The sequence below is a fragment of the Gambusia affinis genome, linkage group LG07, assembly GCF_019740435.1.
Source record: "Gambusia affinis linkage group LG07, SWU_Gaff_1.0, whole genome shotgun sequence".
NCBI classification, from domain to species: domain Eukaryota; kingdom Metazoa; phylum Chordata; class Actinopteri; order Cyprinodontiformes; family Poeciliidae; genus Gambusia; species Gambusia affinis.
Genome location: NC_057874.1, coordinates 3,918,391 through 3,940,399, shown reverse-complemented (window position 1 = coordinate 3,940,399; position 22,009 = coordinate 3,918,391). Strand labels below are relative to the sequence as shown.

Sequence of the window (22,009 nt, the reverse complement as noted above, 5' to 3'; positions counted from 1 at the left end):
TAGCAGACCTGCTTGGTTTCCTCAGTGGGATCCACTGATTCTTGTTCAGACACCTTGAACAAGAATCAAGGTGTCTGATTCTTGTTCATCCATCCCGACCAGAACCAGCCTTACTGAAAGAGAGGTGTGCAAAGAATTTCCTACAACCAAATTTCACACAGCTCGTCTCCTTAATTACAGCAGATTCAACCGCCAGTCAGGGAGAAAAGGACTGAATCATAAATGCTGCATTCAGGCCCGTTTCGGTGCTGTGTCACTCTCTGGGTGCAGAGACAGAATCGTGACCTTGCAGCGCTGCCAGCAAGCAGCAAGGACTCTCCAGTCTGCATCTGGCTGGACACACACACACACACACACACACACACACACACACACACACACACACACACACACACACACACACACACACACACACACACACACACACACATGTCCTATGGGAGGGAGAGAGAGAGAGTTAGGGGTGGGTATTAAGCTGAGAGAGAGAGACAGAGTGAGAGAGACCTGGTGTGGAGAGTTGAGTTGCTGATGGGGGTAGAGGAGCTGCCTCCCTCTCTGTCCCTCCTGGAATCTCTTCCTCTGAAGGTAGGGCTGCTCCTTCCACCCTTCGCGCTTCTTCTTCCATCCCGTTTCAGTCGTGTCATTCCTGCACATCTCCAGAGAACTTTGCACGCGAACACGTAGGAAGTGGAGAGCGAGTGCGGCTTGTTTAATGCTGCCGGGTGTCTGGCAGCCCAACCCCCCCCCTCCTGTCCTGCAGGCGGTGTCATGGCAGCTGCCATTTGTGCCCTCAGCTTAGGATGAAGGGACCATAACAAGACTGTTGTTGTTGTTGTTGTTTTTGTCTCCACCCCATGCATAGGCTGTTACTCAGCCAACATGAGGCTGGCTGCATGCGGCCGTCGGTACACGTTGTTGTATTTGCTGCATCCTGACTCGACTTTTGCTGATGTCAGTACAGCTGGGTGATGGCTCCGTATTGATCCACGATTGGTCGAACGTGTTGGCCTAGAAATGTTGTCATTTGTTTATAAATTGCTGTTTGTGATGCACAGACATTCATAATTACTTCAAAAATTGTCCATCTTTTGCTATGTTTTTCACCCATGAAGGTCGGCCTTCTTTTTTTTTCTTTTTTTTTTCTTCTTGATGACGCGGTTTGGTCTGCTGTGTACCGGAATCTACGGAGTAATCACAGGAAGGCTAACATTTAACATTACTGTAGTGTTGTTGTTTGTTTTCATCGTGTTGCATTTGGTGTAAATTTAGACAATGCCATCCTGCATTGCTCTAGGCTGTAATAAAAAAAAAGATAGGAAAATAAGAAATGTAATAAAAAAGGTGAGCTAACTTTGTGAGCTTGAACTATAAATATGCAGCTGTGTTTTTTTTCAGCAAACCACAGGCCCCTCCTTCTGTCTTATGCCAACCCATTAAATGCAAGCAATTATCAGATTCTTTTTTTGTTGTTGTAGCAAAAAGGAAGTGATATTGTCTCCCAGTACTAAACAGGAACTAAGGAAAACTTACTGCACTGATGTACTGAGTCACTCTTCCACTATAAACTGTAGGGAACAATGACACCTCATTCACACCCCGTCAGGTTAGGAGACGCTGCTCACAGCCATGCTTGCTAAACCCTGGCCTCTTCATGCCAATATTGTGTTCCTTTCATTTTTTTATGCCACTTATTGTGGCTACCAAAAATGACATTTTTCAGCTTTTCTTCAGTACGGTTAGTGTTGGAGCGATTTTAAAGAAACAGACTTCAAAGATTGGAAACATTCGTTTCCTCGATTTCTGCCATATACCGGCTAAACTTGACATCATTATTGTTTATTTTGTAATAACAGACATGATGATTTCATTATAACGTTTGGATAAATGTTTATGTACATACAGCTCTGGATAAAATGAAGAGCCCGCTGCACTGAGCCCCATTGAAAACCTCCTGGTGATCCCACCAAATATTGATTCCTGAGTTAAAACATTCGTATTGTTTCCAAATGAATGTGAACTTGTTTTCTTTGCATTACTGGAGGTTTGAGAGCATGGCATCTCTTTTGGTATTTTGACCGTTTCTCATTTTATGTAAATACATACCTAATTTTACTGACATGTTGTCAGTAGTTCATATAATGAAAGAATAATGTTCATTTTACAGAAACATCTACCTAGAAAAAGTTAAGTCAGAGAAACTGATCATTTTAAGTGTTCTATTATTTTTTTTTCCAGAGCTTACATTAAGTTATAAGTCCCTCTCCAATGCAAGTTAAGATCCTCAGGAGCCACGTTTGCTCACCTGACCCTCTTATGCATCTAAGAGTAAATAAATGAAACCTCTGGAGGTTTTGTGTCTACAAAATAATCGTTTTACCGACTTCCCCTTACATGTGACTGCCCTGTAATGGACTGTTCTTTTAGGTCAGGCTTCTGTCTGTCTGCCATGTAGAATATATGCCTTGAGTGTGCCCAGCTTTGGCTTTCTGTGATCCTGGGAATAGTGTCAACAAGTGCTGCCAAGGCCCTCTAACGAGGCAGTGAAAATCCCAGAGGGATTGTTTTATTAGTACTCTACAGCAACTAACAAGAAGACTTGAGATGCAGTTCAACACGAGCGAAAATGCATGACAGTGTTTTAGTGCCTTTTTAGATAGAAGAAAGGAGTACATTTCTGCCAAAAAACTCAAAAAACCAGGAAATTCTTGAGCTACAAAAGTCAAAAATTAGTTAGGATAAAAAAATCAGAAACTGAAACTAATCTCTTTTTTTTAAAATAAATGTTTGACTTTACAAACTCATAAATTTCAAAATTTCTTTTTCTAGGAAATCTCTGAGATTGATCTCAAAGTTTCACTTTTTTCTAGCAAATTTTCCACTTATCCAACTTTCCTTGTTTGTCTAGAAAATCGGAGATTCATCTCAAAATTTTGGGCAGAAAGTTAGTGTTCTACCTAATATGCCATGGTAAAAATGCTTTAGTTTAACTTTTTTAAAAGGTTTTATTGGCTCTAGTGGCCTTTATTTGATAGTTAATTGACAGAAAGTGGGTAATGAGAGAAGGGGGAAGACATGCGGCAAAGGTCACCAGGCTGGGAATCGAACCTGCGACGGCTGCGTCGAGGACCAAGGCCTCCTTATGTGGGCTGTGCTTAACCCCTGCGCCTCCACAGCACCTTTAGTTTCAGTTTTACATCACAGTAGAAATGAGTCACTCTATGGCTGCTGCAGGTTAGAGGAGCCAGTGCAGGTGGAAATCCTCCACATGTTGTTACAGGTGTAGCTAGAGCATGAAGCCTTAACAACCCGCTGGTTTACCTCAGGAAAAAAAAAAAACAGGCTTCACACTAAATAAGGGAATTAGAAAGAGAAATGAAAAGCAGTTCAGTTTCATATGTGAGGGAGAGAAGTATCATATCTCCATGGAAAGCAAATTTTTTTTAAAACCTAAAGATCACTAAAGACATTTTTTCCGTTCCAGTATTAAACTATCGGATTTTATTGGTATTTTAACGATGTGGTTAGACCTAGGCAGTGTAGCTCAAAAGGACCGACTAGAAGGAAAATTATGTACGAGTTAAATTTTTTTAAAGAAAAATCAACATAAGATATTTGTGTATATTTATCCAGCGCTCTTTCTCAAAAAGCCCAAAATAAAATCTACTGCATTCAGTAGCCTTCAGAAGTCACTAAGTCATGTTCATGTTTAGTCGTGGTTCAGATCACAGACGTTCAGAAAGATGCCAACAGTTCTCCATCCAGTATGAGGTTGAAAACTCAATAACAAAAAACAGATCAACAAGAATATTATCTTAGATCTCTGTTCTTCTGTTTTGTTGTTTTAAACACCCGACTGATGCTGAAAATAAATAGATTTGTGTCTCTCTCCTGCAGCAACAACCTCTACACTGAAGAGAGTGTAGAGAGGGATGACCTGGCATGATGCGTTCAGAGATCAGAAAAAGGTCGCATTGCTTCCTTTTTCTATTAGTCACTTCAGACAGTGGCCAATTATTGATAATGAACTTTATTTATTAAGGGACAATGTGCAACTCAAACATAAATGTCACAATTTTATGCGCTGCATCAGATCCTAGCAAAAGCTAATTTGCATCTGCAGTCCCTTGACGCTGTTCAGCACATCTCTGGCAACCTCACCCTGTTCTTAGTCAAACTGTTGTTTATGTGCATGCTAAGTTTTATTAGTCCCATCAGTCTGTTAGCATGAAAATAAGATGCCATGTTATTTTATTTATTTTCTTGTTTTATTTTATTTTTGTATGTATCACAGAAGGAAAACAAACACTGTAAAACATCACATTCACATTCCTTCCCACCCGAACTCCCCTCGCCGTGTTCTTCTATGTGGACAGGTGAACTGGGGGAAGGCAGACACTGCAGGAGGCGCTGTTCCCACCTGACGCTTAAGTTCACATCAGCAGTTCCAGTCAAGCCGTTCCGATGGCTTGCTGCGCTCATCGCCTCCAGAGACGTGGCTATTTTTATAGATCCCTCTAGTTAAAAACAGCCTGGCACACCAGTTGTCGTCTTTGGAGGAAAGGAAACGGCGTGTTAGCAGAGATATCAGTGCTTCTGTACTGCTTGTGATCTTAAAGAACAACTTTCAAGGATCGTAGGATATAAGTTTTCTCCTTTTGAACCCTTGCTCATCTTATTTTCCTTAGAAAAATCTAATATCCATATCTGTTGTATAACAGGACGATAAGGTTTGTCTGACTGAATCATTTTTCGTTGGTATGGAAAGTTGCATAAACATCACATCACAGTTCATCCCAGGGATACACACGACTAATCCTTTCAATCATGCTGAGTCTTGGCACACTGAAACATGGCGGAGGTGGGCTAAAACCTTTTTATTTATAGAGTTTAATTACATACAGAAAATCCTTTGTCACCAGTTCTGTCACCATTAACTTAACTATCAAACAGATGAAGTGAAAGCTTTTATCTTCAGCGTTCTCTGCCTTACGCCCTGGGGATGCTTATGCTGTTCTAAGGTTGTGTGACTTACATGGTTGAACATTGGTCTGGACGCCTTTTCAAATTGGTCTTCTTTTAAAGACTTGTGAGAAGCCACGTGTACATGAGACACATGTATCCCATGCAGTGAAAGGTTCAGACACGACAGAAAAGCCTACCAGAGGTCAAATCTGAAAGAAAAGTATTTACAGTGAGAAAATAATGCCTGCCAGTGATCAAGAAAAGGTCATCTTTCCCAGTTGTAAGTCTGGTTGTTTTCACAGGACATTAGCTTGATGACTAGAGGATTCCATCCCCAGCATGGCTCTCTCTCTTTCTGCATTATTTGTTTCTATACTTACGGCCTCCAATGTATTTGAAACCCTTCAAATTTGTGGGACAACAGAACTCCAGCAGCCGCAAGACCCAGTTTCCTCAGGAGGAAGTTGCCTCCCTTTCTCTGTGAACGTCCCTCCTCAAAGGTCTGTGGAGGGAAGCCTTAGAACCCAGCAGGCCCAGCCTAGCAAATGTCCTTTTAGATTAATGATGGACTAAAACACACAGGGGTCTGTGGATACTTAGTTTGAGCTCCGAGGGCAGGATGGTGGCTGCACCCTGCCTCGAACAGGACCCGGATAACTGGTGAGTGGCTGTGTTCTCGCTCTTTGATTTGACTCTGCTGTCATCTGATGTAGCAATGAATAAGTTACTTCATCTGTCGGTTCTCTCGGTCCAGTACGGAGACAATGCTTCTGGATTTTCCAGCGGTCCAGGTCCCTACTCAGCCCCTAATCCCATTGTTGTTCCTTCATCTCCTTCTGATTTTTTCACATTCTTTGAAGACGATGAAATAAAATGTACATTCTGTTCCATCTGCTCTCCCACCACTGTGCCATCATAACAACAACCTTCTAACTTGTTCAAATTAAATTCAAATTCAAAAATACCTTACTGATCCCAGAGAGAAATTAAACTTTGATGTAACTCCTTTTAACTCAAATTCTTAAGAGTTATTGTAGATGGCGATGACTATTGGCAGGAAAGATCTCCTGTAGTTCTTGAAATGTCATGTACCGGGGGTACCGGGGCTTTGCGCTGCGTTGCGACTTGCGGTGGACCGATTCAAGCTGCCTGTAGTGAACCGGGCTTTTAGCAGAATGATTAAGTTAAAGTCAGACGTTTTCTCTGCAGCTGAAGCATTTCTGTGTTTAGGGGCGAGGCGGGTTTTGTCCCGCTATTGGAAGGAGATTATAAAAATATAAAAAATTTTTAACGTCAACATCAGACCTACATTTTTATTCACAAACCAATGTATAAAAAATATTCATTCCCATAATTTGATAGTTAGAGGACACAGATCCGCCCCCCTCCTCCTCAACATGGACCCGGTGTGTGAACAACATGGAGGCTCTGAGAGTCATTATTAGACTGAGGGCAGCCAGACTAGTTTATTTTTAGCTAACTTATATTTAGATAAATATTATTTCTGAGGTGCACAAGCAGGCCTTCTGACATACAGATTGAAAATTAAAAATTAAAAAAATATATATTTTTTTGAAAAATTTTTTTTAAAAGGGCACTAGGGGTATCACGGATAAAAAGGGCAGGGGCTCAAGCCCCCTTGGGCCCCCCCTCCCCCTCTGCACGTGCCTGTTAGGAGGTGCTGGTGCCTATCAACAGTGAACGGTCTGGGCGAGAGGCGAGGTGATGTGGTTAATATTTAGCTTTTTACATTCTGCTCTAGATTGCTGCTGCTTACCTAATCATCTGCTGTGGGAATCCAGGATGTGTGTGGATGTTAGGATTCAGGATGTGACTACACACATTTGAGTCACGTTGGTTTTGATTGATGATAACACTGCAATAATTTGAGTGTTTGTTCACATTTCTTTGGCTCTTGAGAACCTATGGTTTTGTTTTAATGAAGACTAAAACTTCTGCTGCATGGTCGTTTAAGACCGCCTGGAAGGAGAGAGTAAGATGATTATGAATTCATACACTTACATGAATTTATAGTGCCAAAAGTTCACTTCTCCATCAGTCATGTGTTCCTCATTGGCACACTGAGCAGTCTTGGCCAGGGACCCGTCTGATCTGATTGTGCTTGTGTGTCGCAGTGTGGAAGGTGACGCCCCTGGCAGTGATGTGAGTGTATCTGTGGATCCCTGCGTCATCTATGGTTGCAAGCCGGTGACCCACGGCGGCAGACCTGGCCTGGACTACCTGGACAGCCAGCTCTACGGACACATCTTTCTGCCGAGTCACGTGCGACCCCGCCGCCCCAAGCTCCAGCACTCCCAGTCCATCCTCCGCAAGCATGTAGAGGAAGAGGCCATCAAGCGCTCCCGCTCAATGTCAGAGAGCTATGAGCTCTCGTCGGATCTTCAGGACAAACAGGTGGGAGGGAGGGAACCACCTGTTCATAACCTACCTTGGCTCAGGATGTACTGAGAAAGGTGCCTGTCTAAAAAGCAGTCTAGAGGTGGAAGACATGCTTGGTTTTTCTTGTTCACTTGTCATGTTTGCTTAAAAGTTAGTTCTTCTTGTGTGAAAATAAAGACCCTGAGCTCCACTTTAAACATCCATCATCCAATCCTTTATTCTTAAATCTCTCTGTTTGCTAACAAGTCATCAATGTGGGCCCTGTTGACTTGCTCAGCAATGCCTTCAATCAGGAAAGATAGAAGGAGCTGAGCAAGACTCTGCAGACCTCCTGTGACTTCAGTTATTTCATTTTCTGCTGGCTCTCATATTTGATTTTCTTCTTGTGTGCAGCCTCAAGTTATTGATTTAAATGTTCAGTTTTTCTAGTAAGAACTATTACGCCATGGACTCTTCATTGTGCCATTTGGTTTTGTATTTAACATGTAAATAGGTCAAACTTTACTAGACATTTTAAAATCACCAGCATTGTTAGACTGACTGAGTGAAACTATTGACTTCCGCCAAACTTTTCCCCATTTTGTCTCGTTGAAACCACAGTCTTTATTGTATTTTATTGGCATTATATGTGATATACAAGCAGAATGTAGCATATAATTTTGAACTGGAAGCAAAATGATACATAGGTTCCTCGTCCAGTAGTCTTCCTAAATAAAGTCCAAAGCAACAACCAGCCACCAGAAGACGCCTGTAAATGCATGTTTTTGAGATGAAGGCTACTTTTACAGCTTAATGCTTTCAGCCAGTTTGACGAGAAGTTTGTATTTACTTACTCTGTCAACACAACGGGCAACTCAAGAGCTACTTCCTTTCTTACTCTTAATAAACATGGACACATCTGTCTACGTCCCGACACAAAAATCCTGATGCCATAACTTTTAAAAACACTGGGCTCTTGACTTGACTCAACTTTGCACTTTTATGCCTTTACTTGGGACTTTACTTGAGGTTTTGGTGGAAATGTTTGAAGACCTACTTGTGACTTTCAATACAATTACTCAGTCCCACCTTTGCTGCTTACTCACAATTGACTAAAATTGCCAGTGGAGTGAGACTACAGCTGACTGACCATCCTTCTTTTTCTGTTTGCAGGTGGAAATGCTAGAACGCAAATATGGCGGACGTTTCATAACCCGGCATGCCGCACGTACCATCCAAACAGCCTTCCGCCAGTACCAAATGAATAAGAACTTTGAGCGTCTCCGAAGTTCTATGTCTGAAAACCGTATGTCCAGACGGATTGTTCTGTCCAACATGAGAATGCAGCTTTCCTTTGAAGGACCTGAAAAAGTCCACAGCTCCTACTTCGAGGGAAAGCATGTCTCTTTATCTGATGAAGGCGCCAAAATCGGTGGGCTGGTGCAGTCGGAACACGGCAGGGAGAGAGGTGTACAAATGAAGATACCAAGCACACAGAGTGACCTCACATATGCCGTCACAGAACTGGAAGATGCCTTCTCCAGGCAGGTCAAATCTCTGGCCGAGTCCATTGATGACGCGCTGAACTGTCGCAGCCTACACGGGGAAGACAGCACTTCAGAGCAAGGAAGGGGCCACCCGGATATGGACAGAGAGCTCAGCCGCCAGTTGGAATCCTCCCACAGCGCTTCAGATCACCGCAAGCTAGACGAGATGACTGCATCTTATAGTGATGTGACCCTTTACATTGATGAAGAAGAACTATCGCCCCCCTTGCCTCTCTCTCAGTCTGTAGATCGGCCCTCCTGCACAGAGTCAGACCTGCGCCAGCGTTCCCTGAACTCCTCTCACGACTACTGGTCGCTTGCTCACAAAGATGAAAAGGGGGACACGGATACCAGCTGTCGCAGCACGCCTTCCTTAGAATGCCAGGAGCAGCGTCTGCGAGTGGACCACCTACCCCTACTGACTATAGAGCCCCCCAGCGACAGCTCGGTGGAACTGAGCGACCGGTCTGACCGCAGCTCCTTAAAGAGACAGAGTGCATATGACAGGAGCCCCAGTAACCAACAGAGCAGCCCCAAACACATAGGCCACAGCCTGCCACCTCGGGGACCTTCCCGGGAGGAAGACCCTTCCCGTCACTGTGCCCGGCAGCTGGAAGCCCACCTGGCTATCAACGGTGCACCCAACCGCCAGAGCAAATCAGAGTCTGATTTCTCCGATGGGGACAACGACAGCATCAACAGCACATCCAACTCCAACGACACCATTAACTGCAGCTCTGAGTCCTCATCCAGAGACAGCCTGAGGGAGCAGACGCTCAGCAAACAGACGTACCACAAGGAGACTCGGAATAGCTGGGACTCACCAGCGTTCAGTAATGACATCATTCGCAAGAGACACTACCGCATTGGCCTAAATCTCTTCAACAAGTAAGTGCACCCCACTAAAACCATTAAGCATAACAGAACTTTAAAAAATGAGACTTTAGAGCCACTCAGTGCACACAACTACAGTAAAACAAAAAAAGATACATTGATTTTTAAAGGTATTCTAAATAAGAAAACAAATTTAAAAAACTATCCTGATTCCTCATTGTCAATGTGACTCACTTTAATCACAACCCTTGCCTCTTCGTGGTGTCCTTCACAACTTGAAAGGACCTCCATTATCTTCAGTACCATTTGTGAGTGCTGGAAAGTAAGAAGGTTCTGCATAGGTAATGCACCAAGATACCTTCGGTTAAACCTACCAGGGCCAAACGTACTGTGAACAAAACCTTTCCAGCTCAGAAATTTCCAAGATTTTTCTAGAAAATGTTTTTCAGCAAATTGTTGAATTTTAGAGTTGAGAAATTTCTATGTGTCTTCTGGACAATTTCAAAATATCTGAGCTTTTTGGAAGAAATGTACTCCTTTTCTACCTACCTACCTACCTACCTACCCACCCACCTACCCTCGTCTTTTTCCTCAAAACACCTGCCACTAACGTACTTGTCCCCTCTCCAACATCTTCATGTGGACTTTTGTTTGCTTCTTCAAATTTCTGATCTTCACTATGTCATATCTGTTTTCTGTTTGATTATTAATTGCTCCATTTTGCGTCTGAATATATTCAACTAGCTAGCTTGTAGAATCCCTGTTGCTGTATCGCCCTCTGCTGTTTCGGTGTGGCAGTGTGACGTTGTGATCAGTGACTGTGTTGCCAGTTTTCACACTATGCCCCATTTGGAACCAACTTTAATTGAAGCAAATTGAGAAGTAGAATGCAAGAGTTTGGAATATAAAGCGCATTATATGATTCGGTATAATGTTTTTAAAACTTTATTGGATGTGCTAGCATATCGCTATAACCTGTCACGAGAGCCAAAAATTAAGCATGGCGAGCCATGTCTGTGTTTGATTAGTGTTTCTTATAGTTAAATAATATTGAACATCTTTTCACATTAATGTAACTCGGCAGCATACAGATAAAAACTGCTTTGATTTGATTGATAAAATAATATTTATCAGAATTGTTTTCTCAAAGGCTCTATTTAAGAGTCTCTAGACTCTAGAGGGCTCTCTCTAGACTGACTGGATTTGTTCCTTTTTGCTACATTTGTGGTAAAAAGACCATTGAATATGCAATGAGGCTGAATAAGCTGCATTTATATCCGTGCTCGGTTTGTGCTGAGTTCTCATTCTGCTCCACTTCATGTCCAGCGGTTCACTCAGGCCTGGGTGATTTTGCTTAATCACAGATGATTGCGGATTTGGTGTCTTTCGAGCCAGTTTTTTAAGTTCCTTGTAATCATGTGGGAGCAGCACCACAATCAGAAAATCACTCCTCATCCCATTCCGTAGCTCTCCAAATCCTGTTCCTCTGTTGACACTTTTCTTTGAGTGCACTGGGATAATCACAGATTTGAACTGTATTCTCACTCTTTCTGTGAGTGTGTGTCCGTGTGTTTGTGGGCGTGCGTGCGTGTGTGTATGTCTCTCTTGATATTTATTTCTCTTTCCGGTGTCTCTAGGAAGCCAGAAAAGGGGATCCAGTATCTGATTGAACGAAGCTACGTCCCGGACACTCCGGTGGGTGTTGCCCACTTCCTCCTGCAGAGGAAAGGCTTGAGTCGGCAGATGATTGGCGAATTCCTTGGCAACCGACAGAAACAATTCAACCGAGATGTTCTTGAGTGAGCGATTCATTTTTGCCCGCTTCTGTTGGTCTGGATGCTTTTGACTGGACTCAAAAGAACTGTGTTTTCTTCCATGAGCATGAATGCAGATCATCATTCTAATGCCAGATGTGGTTGGGACTTAAGTGAAATAACCAGGAATAGAACGTACTCAAGAAAGTGGTGTGATGCTCTGATAAATACGCAGCTTCTTTTTAGGCAGAAGCAAAAGATCTTCAGTTGGAGATCTTTTGCATTAAAGTGCTACTTGGACAGGATGCTTCAGACAGCTTTCTGTAAATCCTTCTTGACACACAGCACTTCTACCACAGCTAAATCAATGGAGGACAGAAAACTCTCATGGTGACAGCTTGACACATATAGACGTCATTCAGAGAATATTGTCTCATCTTTACTTGTGAGGTCTGAGTTAGAGAGTCACAGTCGTCAACTCAGAGTGGAATTGAATATAATTCATTTGCCATTTGCACAGATACGTTGTGGCAAATTGGAAGTATTCTGTGTTTAAAAAAAGAGCATAGACTTTGACGTTCACTTTGCACTTTGAAGTGATCAACTGCAGGTATCTGCTGCACATATTGAGGTTTAAGTAATAAGTGGTTCCTTGCTGCACAACGAATGTGATAGAAAAATTTGATATTTAGTTTGTGATCACTAATCATTATGTGCAAAAGTATCTGAATCTGGTCACCAGTCAATTATTTGGTTCATTAAAAAAAAACCAAAAACTTTAAGATAATTCTATTATTGAGATCTTGTTATTGATTCTTTCATCTGTGTGTCGTTTTTCCAGTTGTGTGGTGGATGAAATGGACTTTTCAGGCCTGGAGTTGGATGAAGGGCTCCGGAAATTCCAGGCACACATCAGAGTTCAGGGAGAAGCTCAGAAGGTCGAGCGGCTGATCGAGGCGTACAGGTGAGAAACGACTGTGAGACACGGATTCATTTCTATGATCAGCTCAGCAAGACCACGGTAAGGAACTCAACGATGTTTAAAAACTCACAACGATATTCCAATAGAGTTATTATGATATATGAACATAGCAAACCAGCTGTCAGCCCCATTTCTGTGGTGCAGAAAACACACTTGAAGGTTAGTTTTGTATTTTAACTCAAATTCTGGCTAACGTACATCAGACTTCAGATTTTTTTTGCAATTGTGGCAAGTGATTGTTAAAGAAAAATATTCCTAAGAGCTGCTTTTGGGTGTTGGGTACCTGTCATTTGCTAGTACAGCTCAAAAAATTTAAATCTTGCATAAAAGTTGTATATTTCTTGCCAGACATCTTAAAAAAAAAGTGAAACAATGATTTTATAGAGGTTCATTGAAATAATTCAATTTTTATGCAAATTTTAATGGCTTACAGGCAAAAAAATAATACTAAAAATTTGTCTGAGAAAATTAAAATATTCCATTAGAGCAACCAACAAAAAAAGATGTTTTAATCACAAATGTCACAAATATTAGAAGAATCATAATAAGGCTAGTAGTTTTGACCTTGGTACTTTTGGAACGTTGTTGTGAGTTTAGCACATAAAATGAACTAATCAAACTTTGTGACATTTTGTTTTTGGTCTTTTGGAAGCAACAGGACTATCGGCTTTTATTATGGTGATTTCCATAGAAATATTAGAAGCTTTTGTGTGATTTAATCAAAGTTTAAAGTCATGATGGCTTGCATCATGACATATCATCAGTATCCATGTGCAACATGGATACACATGGTAGCTTCACATTCCTCATGGTTATGGTATTGCACCACTAGCATCCATCCATTATTTATGTACATTTAATCCAGCGTTTGGGTTGCAGGGGAAGCAGCCCATGCAGAGAGGTCCAGAGCTTGAGGCCATAGGTCATGATGGGAAACCAGACGGACCAATAAATTTTCACCAAGACAGGCCAGCATAGCACCCATATTCCTGCAGATGCCACACCAATCTGCCCATTAATCTCCCGGTTCCTACTTTTCTAGTTCGTGACGTCTGTTTCACTAGTTTTATGCTTTAAAATGATTCTGCTGAGCCACATTTCAAAAGCAATGTCTTATTTTCAGTAGGTTTATTTGTTACTTTTGCCAGTTTCGAGTTATTTGACCGTTGTGGGTTTTTCTGTCATTAACAATTTTGTCTGTGTGCGCATAACAGAAATGGGCTCCAATTCAAATGGGATCCTTGGCAAAGCAGCTGAAAAACTGTTAAATGTGAATAAAAGCGGAATGACATGATACAAAGTGTTTTTTAGAATCCCAACATCATCAGATTTTGTCTGACAGTAGAACAACTCAACATTGTTGGGACTTCAAGTTTGACTGTGTCTCGCTCTTTCAAACAGCCTATTTTTCATTCATGCATACATATGTTGGGATGCATGTGACGTGTCTGTGGTTTCTTGATAACAGAACAACAATTGATGCCATCTAAATACCTTTTGGCTTTCTGTGTGTGTCTGTTTGTGTCTCTGATATCTAGCCAGCGCTATTGCATTTGCAACCCCGGTGTGGTGAGACAGTTCAGGAATCCGGACACCATCTTCATCCTCGCGTTCGCCATCATCCTCCTCAACACCGACATGTACAGCCCCAATGTGAAGCCTGAGAGGAAGATGAAACTGGAAGACTTTGTTAAAAACCTCAGAGGTGCTTTGTTTTCCTTCCACTCACAGCTTCCAGCTCACTGTCACAACTCTGCTTCAACATTCAACTCACCATAAACTTAACTCCTAACTTGTCAGGGGCCTTTTGTCACATTAAAGCCCAAAACTAGAAGTCCCCACTTCACTCTTACGCACTAATTTGTGTTGTCTTACCTCATAAAATCCCATGAAAATGAGGGTATTTTTCAAAATTTGCTAAACCTAGAAGATGAAGATGGTTGGTTAGTTTAGTTTATTTTACACCTTTGCACTCTTTCTGCAAGCTAAATGTGACTGTGCAGTGAAGCTAGTTAAAAATGAATAAGCTAGCTAAAAACAAATAACTTAGCTAAAAATGAACAAACCAGCTAAGAATAAATATACTAGCTAAAAATAAATATGCTAGCTAAAAACAAATAAGCTAGCTAAGAATAAATATGCTAGCTAAAAACAAATAAGCTATCTAAGAATAAATATGCTAGCTAAAAACAAATAAGCTATCTAAGAATAAATAAGCTAGCTAAAAACAAATAAGCTATCTAAGAATAAATAAGCTAGCTAAAAACAAATAAGCTAGCTAAGAATAAATAAGCTAGCTAAAAATGCAAAAAGCAAGATTAATCTAAAATCAGCAGTTCATCTGGATTCATAAATCCATAAAAATGAAACTAACTCTTCCTCTCTCAATCTCTCTTCCTCATCTTCTGACAGGTGTTGACGACGGGGAGGACATTCCCCGAGAGATGCTGGTGGGGATATATGAGCGGATTCGAAAGCGAGAGCTCAGGACTAATGAAGATCATGTGTCCCAGGTTCAGAAAGTGGAAAAACTGATTGTTGGCAAAAAACCGGTAATGTTGCTTTCATTCTTTATGTGAAGCTATTGTCTTCATAATGTTAGACATAATTTCTGAAGAGCCCTTCATGTTTACATACTGAAATATGCATTTAAACTTGACTGCAAAGTGGAAATAGGAACAGTGACAAATGTCCTGGCCCAATTTGGTTGTTTTTTGTTGTTTTTTTTTTAGAATTTGTCAGGGGCAGAACTGCAAAAAAGCCATAGCAATGTGTTCAATAATCTTAAAATGTGTTTTCATTGTAATTGCAGATCGGGTCTTTACACCAAGGTCTTGGCTGTGTAAGTATTATTGCTATGTGTAGATATGTAGCATTCTCATGTTAGCATTCATGCCCCTTGAACTTTGACTCATCCTGCCCCTGCTATACAAAGATTTTACTAGAATTTTATCTAAAAGACCAAAAACACAGTTTTGCAACACTGAGTGGGAATGAGTGAAATGAAAAATATGAAAAACATTTCAATATCCAAAATGTCTGGCTCAATGATTTTTACAACCGCTTTTTTTGTAGATGTCTCCACCATCTTTGAAGTTTTGCAGGCTGAATGTTTTTGCCCATTGTTCTTTGTAAATGTATTTAAAGCTTTTGACTTCAGATTTGATGGAGATCATCTCGTCTTCAAGTCTTTTGACAGCTTCTCAAATGAACTTAGGTCTGAAATTTGACTAGGTCATTCCAGTGTATGGATATGCTTTGATCAAAGCCATTTCCTTGTGGCTCTGGCTGCATGTCTTAGGTTGGGTGACCAACCGTCCTCTTCTCCCCGTACATGTCCACTTTTCACATTCTGTCTGGGACGGCGCTGTCTTTGTTTGGTGAAAGGGTCTGGGTTACCATCTGGACCGATGGGCATCCTACTTAAACTGACTGCTGCGATGCATGGAACACAACAACATTTTATTTATGCAATGACGTCCTCTCTGCCTTGAGATGCTGCCAAGTCGGTCGTTTTCATCTGTTCATAGATGGAACAGGCGCCTCCGGCTGCAATGCAGCTGATACTCACAAGATGTTTTACGGGCCAAACGGAAAATAAATGTCCTTCGTAAAGAATCTGTCTCTATAAATGTGCGCAGTGCTGCGCGGACATAGCTGGTGTGTGTTTCTGTGTCACAATGGTGCCAAATATCCTGTAGGTCACACACACACACACAAACAACAAAAAGGCTGTGCAAAGTGGGAGCTCATCTATTAAAATGACTGAAGATGAATATGTAAACTAAAGACTGAAGTATGAGCAATTTTTAAGAAGCAACTTTTATTATTATATTGAATGTAATTTCATATTTTTGTGTAACTTTTGCCCAAGTTGACTTTGTCTAAGTTGCAGAGTAAGTTTTAGGGGTACAATAAAGTCATATTTAGGGCTAATATTGATATCCAATAGTAATACTTCTGTTATGGCAGTAGTTACTAACAGGGTTGCACCGATTTCAGTTTTCTGGTTTACCGAAATATCACTAAATCTATAGCGAGAAAGTTGCTGAATTGGCAGCAGGGGGGCGGCTTTTGCTAATTATTCTTCTCAAATTATCTATGTGTATCTGCTGGAGAGATATGGTGTTGCCTCTTTGACTATGAGATGATTACGGATCATGTGCAGGTGCTGTCACTACCCCACCGAAGGCTGGTGTGTTACTGCAGGTTGTTTGAAGTACCTGATCCCAACAAGCTACAGAAGCTGGGCCTGCACCAGAGGGAGATCTTCCTCTTTAATGACTTGCTTGTGGTACGTCCACTGGTGGCAAACCACTCTTCCACAAACACTAAGACTGGAGGTTTTACCCCTTATCAATGAGTCTCAGCAAGACGCATCTGCTTATTTTTCTTAGGTTACCAAAATATTTCAAAAGAAAAAGAACTCCGTGACATACAGTTTTCGTCAGTCCTTCTCGCTCTACAGCATGCAAGTTCTGCTATTTGAGAATCAGTGTAAGTATGTTTTCTTTCTTTATTTGAATAAGTTTCATGTATAGTTGCAGTTCTGCTCTAGTTTCACTTAAGCCACAATGTAAACACTGAAAATAAAAACACATTTAGGCTTCTGAGTTTTCAGGGTGGGTTCTCCCACCAAAGTGTTTCCGGTACCAGACCAGGACCTCATCTGCTTTATTCTGACTTTCTTCAAAGAAGACAGTCAACAGAATATTTTATTGTACTTTTTATTTTCTTAAACTGGGTGAAGCTGAAACTGTGCCTCTTGAGAAGTTACATAGACCATATTTGCAGAAAGAGAAGGCTTTTCATGCATAGTTTTGGCTTAATATCTATTCTGAGGATGATTAGCTGACGATTATTTCAATCACCATTAATCAGATAAATTGTCCTGGCATATTATGTTGTACATATTTGGTTAAACCTTTAAGCTTCCTTTCACTAACCTCTAATAGGGTCACTGAAATATCTGAGTGAATTGGAGTTACACCTGTGGGTGTATTTCATGGCCACACCTAAAACACACTGCTTTCTAATATTTTCTCGTTTGAAGAAATATGATGAGAATAACACTTGAGACCAGTTCAAGAATATTGGAAAAGTCTCGATCAAAGAGCTTATTCCCTTATAACGTTTAATAGCAAGACGCCTTTGCTATTTCGTTTCAACAACTGGTTCATATGTGGCACTTGGGATCGGCCAGCGAGGCATCCCACAATGCCTTGGGCCACCAGGAGCAACTAACAAAAACTAGTTTTAAGATGAAATAGCCAAACATTAGAAAAAATTATAGGATTCAAACCTAAGATCAGAGGCCTGATCTTGGCTGACACCCAGGGCGCCCGTCTGCTTCCAGGCTCCACATGGTGGACATTCAAAGATGGCACTCAGCTGTTATTTGAGCTATAGTCACATCTCTGTCTTCATGAATCAGTTTATATATATATAATTTAATACTTAGGAGTTCTCCAGATAGGAAGCACTCCTAGATATGAAGATATTTTGTTTCTTTTTTTTTTTTAGATTATCCCAACGGACTGCGCCTGACCTCGGCCATTCCCGGCGCGGACATCAAGGTCCTCATCAATTTCAATGCTCCCAATCCTCAGGACCGCAAGAAGTTTACCGATGATTTGCGAGAATCTATTGCTGAAGTCCAAGAGATGGAGAAGTATCGGATAGAATGTAAGCAGTGCCTTTCTACTGTCCTTTCTCTTCATTTTCTCATTCCTTTTAAGTATGCGGTGCCCAAGCGGCAGACACTCAGATGTTGTGTGTTTGTTTGGTGAGTAGCTGAGCTGGAGAAGCAGAAGGGTTTGGTGAGGCCCAGCATGTCCCAGTGCTCTGGGTTAAAGAAGGAAAGTGGGAACGGAAACCTGAGCCGAGCCAGCCTGGACGACAGTTATGCCATCGGCGAGGGCCTAAAGAGGAGCGCGCTCAGCAGCTCCCTGCGGGATCTCTCAGATGCAGGTAAGCTCCGAATGTCACATCAGTTCCCTGACTTCCATCTTGTTCTACTTTTTGGTTGGAGAAAACACGACACTTTTCACTCTGGTTTCATTGGACGTTTGGGAAAAGGAAGAATTGGATATTCAGACTACCAGTACAGAAGCAGGGAAGGAAATCAACACCATTGGCGAGACACCCTAGTGTTCTTTACTTGAAGAAACCCACTAATAGGCTTGCGTCGCTAGCAGGAGGGAGGAACACCGCTTTGTAGGTCACTGTGATCAATCCAAGCTTCTTAGCGAGAAGGAGGGATTAACGTTCTCCAGTTGTTCATGCAAAGCGAGCAGCAGCAGAAGATGCTTTACTTCAGAAAAGCAGCGGCACAAAAACTCGTGGATGCCAGTGAAATGACACGACTGGTTTGGGCTTCATCTTAGCTGCTTTTGAAAATAAAAAATAAGGTATGTTGCCTGTTCCCCATACAATTTTTGAAAAACAAGTCATAATCCTCACTTGTTTTTACTTATTTTTTTAATCACAACCTTCAGTGCACTTTATTACGACATGAACCAGTGGATAACTGAACTGGCAGGACATTATTCCTTTTCTCTTTCATTCAAGACAAAATTCAGGTCAACCAATCACCAAGACAACCACCTGGTCGACAAAAATTTAACTTACAACTTTATCACCACCTGTGGCCGACAACAAGAGTCACACCTCACCTTGAACACAACATCTCCTCGTCTCCCACTACAACATGGGTCATTTTGGTTTAGTAAATGTGGGGGCTGGTTGACCTTTAAACCTTCATTAACATCTTCAAAGCCAAAGCAGCACAAACAAAACATTTTGCTGAACAAGCGTAATCGAGTTGATTGACACCAATTTTATCCAAATTGGAGAATTTAGGAGCGGCTGGTTGACCTTTTATGACCCCTGGAAACATTTCTTAATATCTTTAAAATGAAAGCAGCACAAAACAAAAATGCTGCTACACAAATGCAGCACAAACATTTGACACCAATTTTGACTGATTTGAAGAATTTGGGGGGAGGGACGGGACTTCTGACAGGTGGGACAGAGGTTATCCTTCTAGCAGGACAACAGCTCTGTGAACTCTGCCGGAGATGCAGTCGGATGGTTTAGGTCAAAAGATACTTGTGAGTTAGAATGGCCAAGTCAAAGTCTCAACCTAGTTTCAACTAGGCTCTGTCCTCCAAACTGTCTGACAGAGCCTGAGCTGTTTCATAAAGAACAGCTGGTGAAATGTTCAGTCTGTAGCTGAAGGCGGAGGTGGTTATGTAGCGTACTAACTCAGGAAGGTGAATACACACTCACCACACACTTTCTAGTTTTGCCATTTATAAGTTGAAATAAAGATGAAAAGTTAAATAAATAGTGCTAGTTCCATTCCGAGAAAGCTATAATTAACAATATCTTAACCTGGGGTGTTTTATTTTTCTGTCTCATTTGTCAATTATATTGAAAATGAATAAACTCTTCCTTCATTTCTCTCTGAGTGGAGCTTTTCTGTTGCTACAAGAGTCTCCTGCTAGTACAACCTTACCTCGCCATGTAGCCGCTCAAACAAACCCTCACTTTCCTCACGCAGACTCCATGTTCTCGCGTTAGTTTGAATAAGTTTCCCCCCCGACCCTTAGCTTCCCAAACACCTGGACTAAAGTCAGCTGCTTAGCTAGTCGCTTGGCTGTCAGAATGTGTCCGCATCGCCGCCCTGTGGACAGACAGGGTGTGTGCACCTCCATGTTTTAACCAGGCATGTCTTATCTGTCGTGTGCCGTGTCCTGGGCAGGAAAGCGCGGGAGACGCAGCAGTGCAGGATCACTAGACAGCAACCTGGAAGTAAGTAGTCAGCGGCTGCTGCCAAGCTGCCTCTGGCCGCCTTTTGCGTTGCTCGCTCTCAGTGTGCAGATTCTATGAGATTTATTGTTTCTGTGTGCTGTGCTGTTCGGTTTTGCAGCTGCTGTTGTTTGCTTGCAGCACTGTGCATGCATTCTGCTGTGGATGTTGAATTAGGCTTGGTTGTTCACTGCATGACTAGACTAACTGTAGTTCAGACTCATGTTGTCATGCTCTGCTGACCTTAGACTCACCTTGAAACCCACACGTGGAAGCTGACTGTTGTAGTTCTACTCTTCCATTTATGCAATAATAGACAGTGCACAGTTGCGTTAGGGAAGTTGTCCTTTCAACATGTTTCCTGCATCTCTGTGGTTATGAAGACGTTTTTGCCCTATGTTTCCATGACGTTTTGTTTTCTCCGTCGCAGGGCTCCATCATTAGCAGTCCTCACATGCGGCGGAGAACCCCTTCGGGTCGAGACTGTGCGTCCCGTCACAGCGGACACTCCCTGCCCAGCTCCTCCTCCCTGCTCGGGTCTCTGTTTGGCACCAGGCGGGTGAAGTCGCCCGGCCTCTGCCCCGGCACCGTCCCTCAGAGCCCTCACCCCACCTTCGTCTCCCACGCCCCACATCCGGCTAACCTGCACCCCGCGGCCCGAGCGGAGTCGGACTCGTCCGTTCCCGTCCATCCTCACCCCGTCCTGTTCTGCCACGTGACCCAGAATCCCCCGCCTTACCACCACCACCATCACTACCACCCACCGCCCCATCTGCAGCACGTGCCACACCAGTGCCACGCGCCTCCGTCTCATAGCCAGCAGCCGCCATACCCACAGCACAGCCACGGCAGCCACTCTGCCCACCTCCACGGCCCGCCGCCGACGCCAACGCCAACGTCTCAGGTTCCCAGCAGCAGCACCAAGCCCAAACACAGCGGCATCAGCACAGTGGTGTGAGTGGATCACGGCGAACCTTACCTTCTAAAGACTTTTACCGGATGAGATCGTCACACTGTGCGTCTCTGGTCTGCAGATGAATCCAGACTCGAGCATGGACTTTGTTTGGCGTTATGTTTCTGCAAACCTTCCCTCCTTCATCCCCTGCATTTCATTTCAAGTTCTGTCTGCCTACTTCAGGAGTGACAGACTCATGCAAAGACCACAAGCACGGCAAAAGAACAAAATATCTTACCATGTATTTTTGGTCTAGTTTCTAGAACAAATGTCTTGGTACAAGAGGTGTACCGATTGCATTTTTCTGACCAATCGCCGATTACCCATCTTTTAAAAAGCTTAATCTGCCAATTCCAATTTTGGCTGATACCAATTTGTTTGTCTGAAATGTTGTTAAATATAGCAAGAAAGTTGTTGAGTTGGCAACAGTGGGGTGACTATTCATTGTAAATAACAGACATGACTTGGTGGGCTGGTCGGTCAGTAAAACCTTCCTCACCGGAGAGCAAAAGAGGACAGTGGTTGATTCTCAGACCTTTGCCAAACTAGATAAGATCGGCTTTACGTGTAAAAATTGGTCGATCACCGAACTCCCAAAATGAAGGAAATCGGCACCGATAAATCCCTACTTAGTACATTTGAAATAAGACAAAACTAACTGATACATAACTTTTCAGCAAGATAAAGTAGCTTTGCTCTAAGCCAGTGTTTCTCAATTCCAGTCTTCACGCCCCCCTGCCCTGCATGTTGTAGGTGTTTCCCTTCTGCCACACACCTGGATGGA

General features: G+C 42.4%; 1 protein-coding gene across 1 annotated transcript in view; it reads left to right on the top strand.

Moving 5' to 3' along the window:
• Window positions 1–22,009, top strand: part of iqsec1b (IQ motif and Sec7 domain ArfGEF 1b) — a 74,189-nt gene that overhangs the window by 48,891 nt on the left and 3,289 nt on the right. The window contains exons 5-17 of the mRNA XM_044121365.1: window positions 7,098–7,377; window positions 8,515–9,776; window positions 11,360–11,521; window positions 12,318–12,440; window positions 13,997–14,163; window positions 14,871–15,010; window positions 15,271–15,300; window positions 16,627–16,752; window positions 16,856–16,955; window positions 17,982–18,143; window positions 18,252–18,428; window positions 20,224–20,273; window positions 20,701–21,224. Coding sequence (XP_043977300.1) covers window positions 7,098–7,377; window positions 8,515–9,776; window positions 11,360–11,521; window positions 12,318–12,440; window positions 13,997–14,163; window positions 14,871–15,010; window positions 15,271–15,300; window positions 16,627–16,752; window positions 16,856–16,955; window positions 17,982–18,143; window positions 18,252–18,428; window positions 20,224–20,273; window positions 20,701–21,224 — 3,303 coding nt within the window. The remainder of the gene's footprint in view (window positions 1–7,097; window positions 7,378–8,514; window positions 9,777–11,359; window positions 11,522–12,317; window positions 12,441–13,996; window positions 14,164–14,870; window positions 15,011–15,270; window positions 15,301–16,626; window positions 16,753–16,855; window positions 16,956–17,981; window positions 18,144–18,251; window positions 18,429–20,223; window positions 20,274–20,700; window positions 21,225–22,009) is intronic.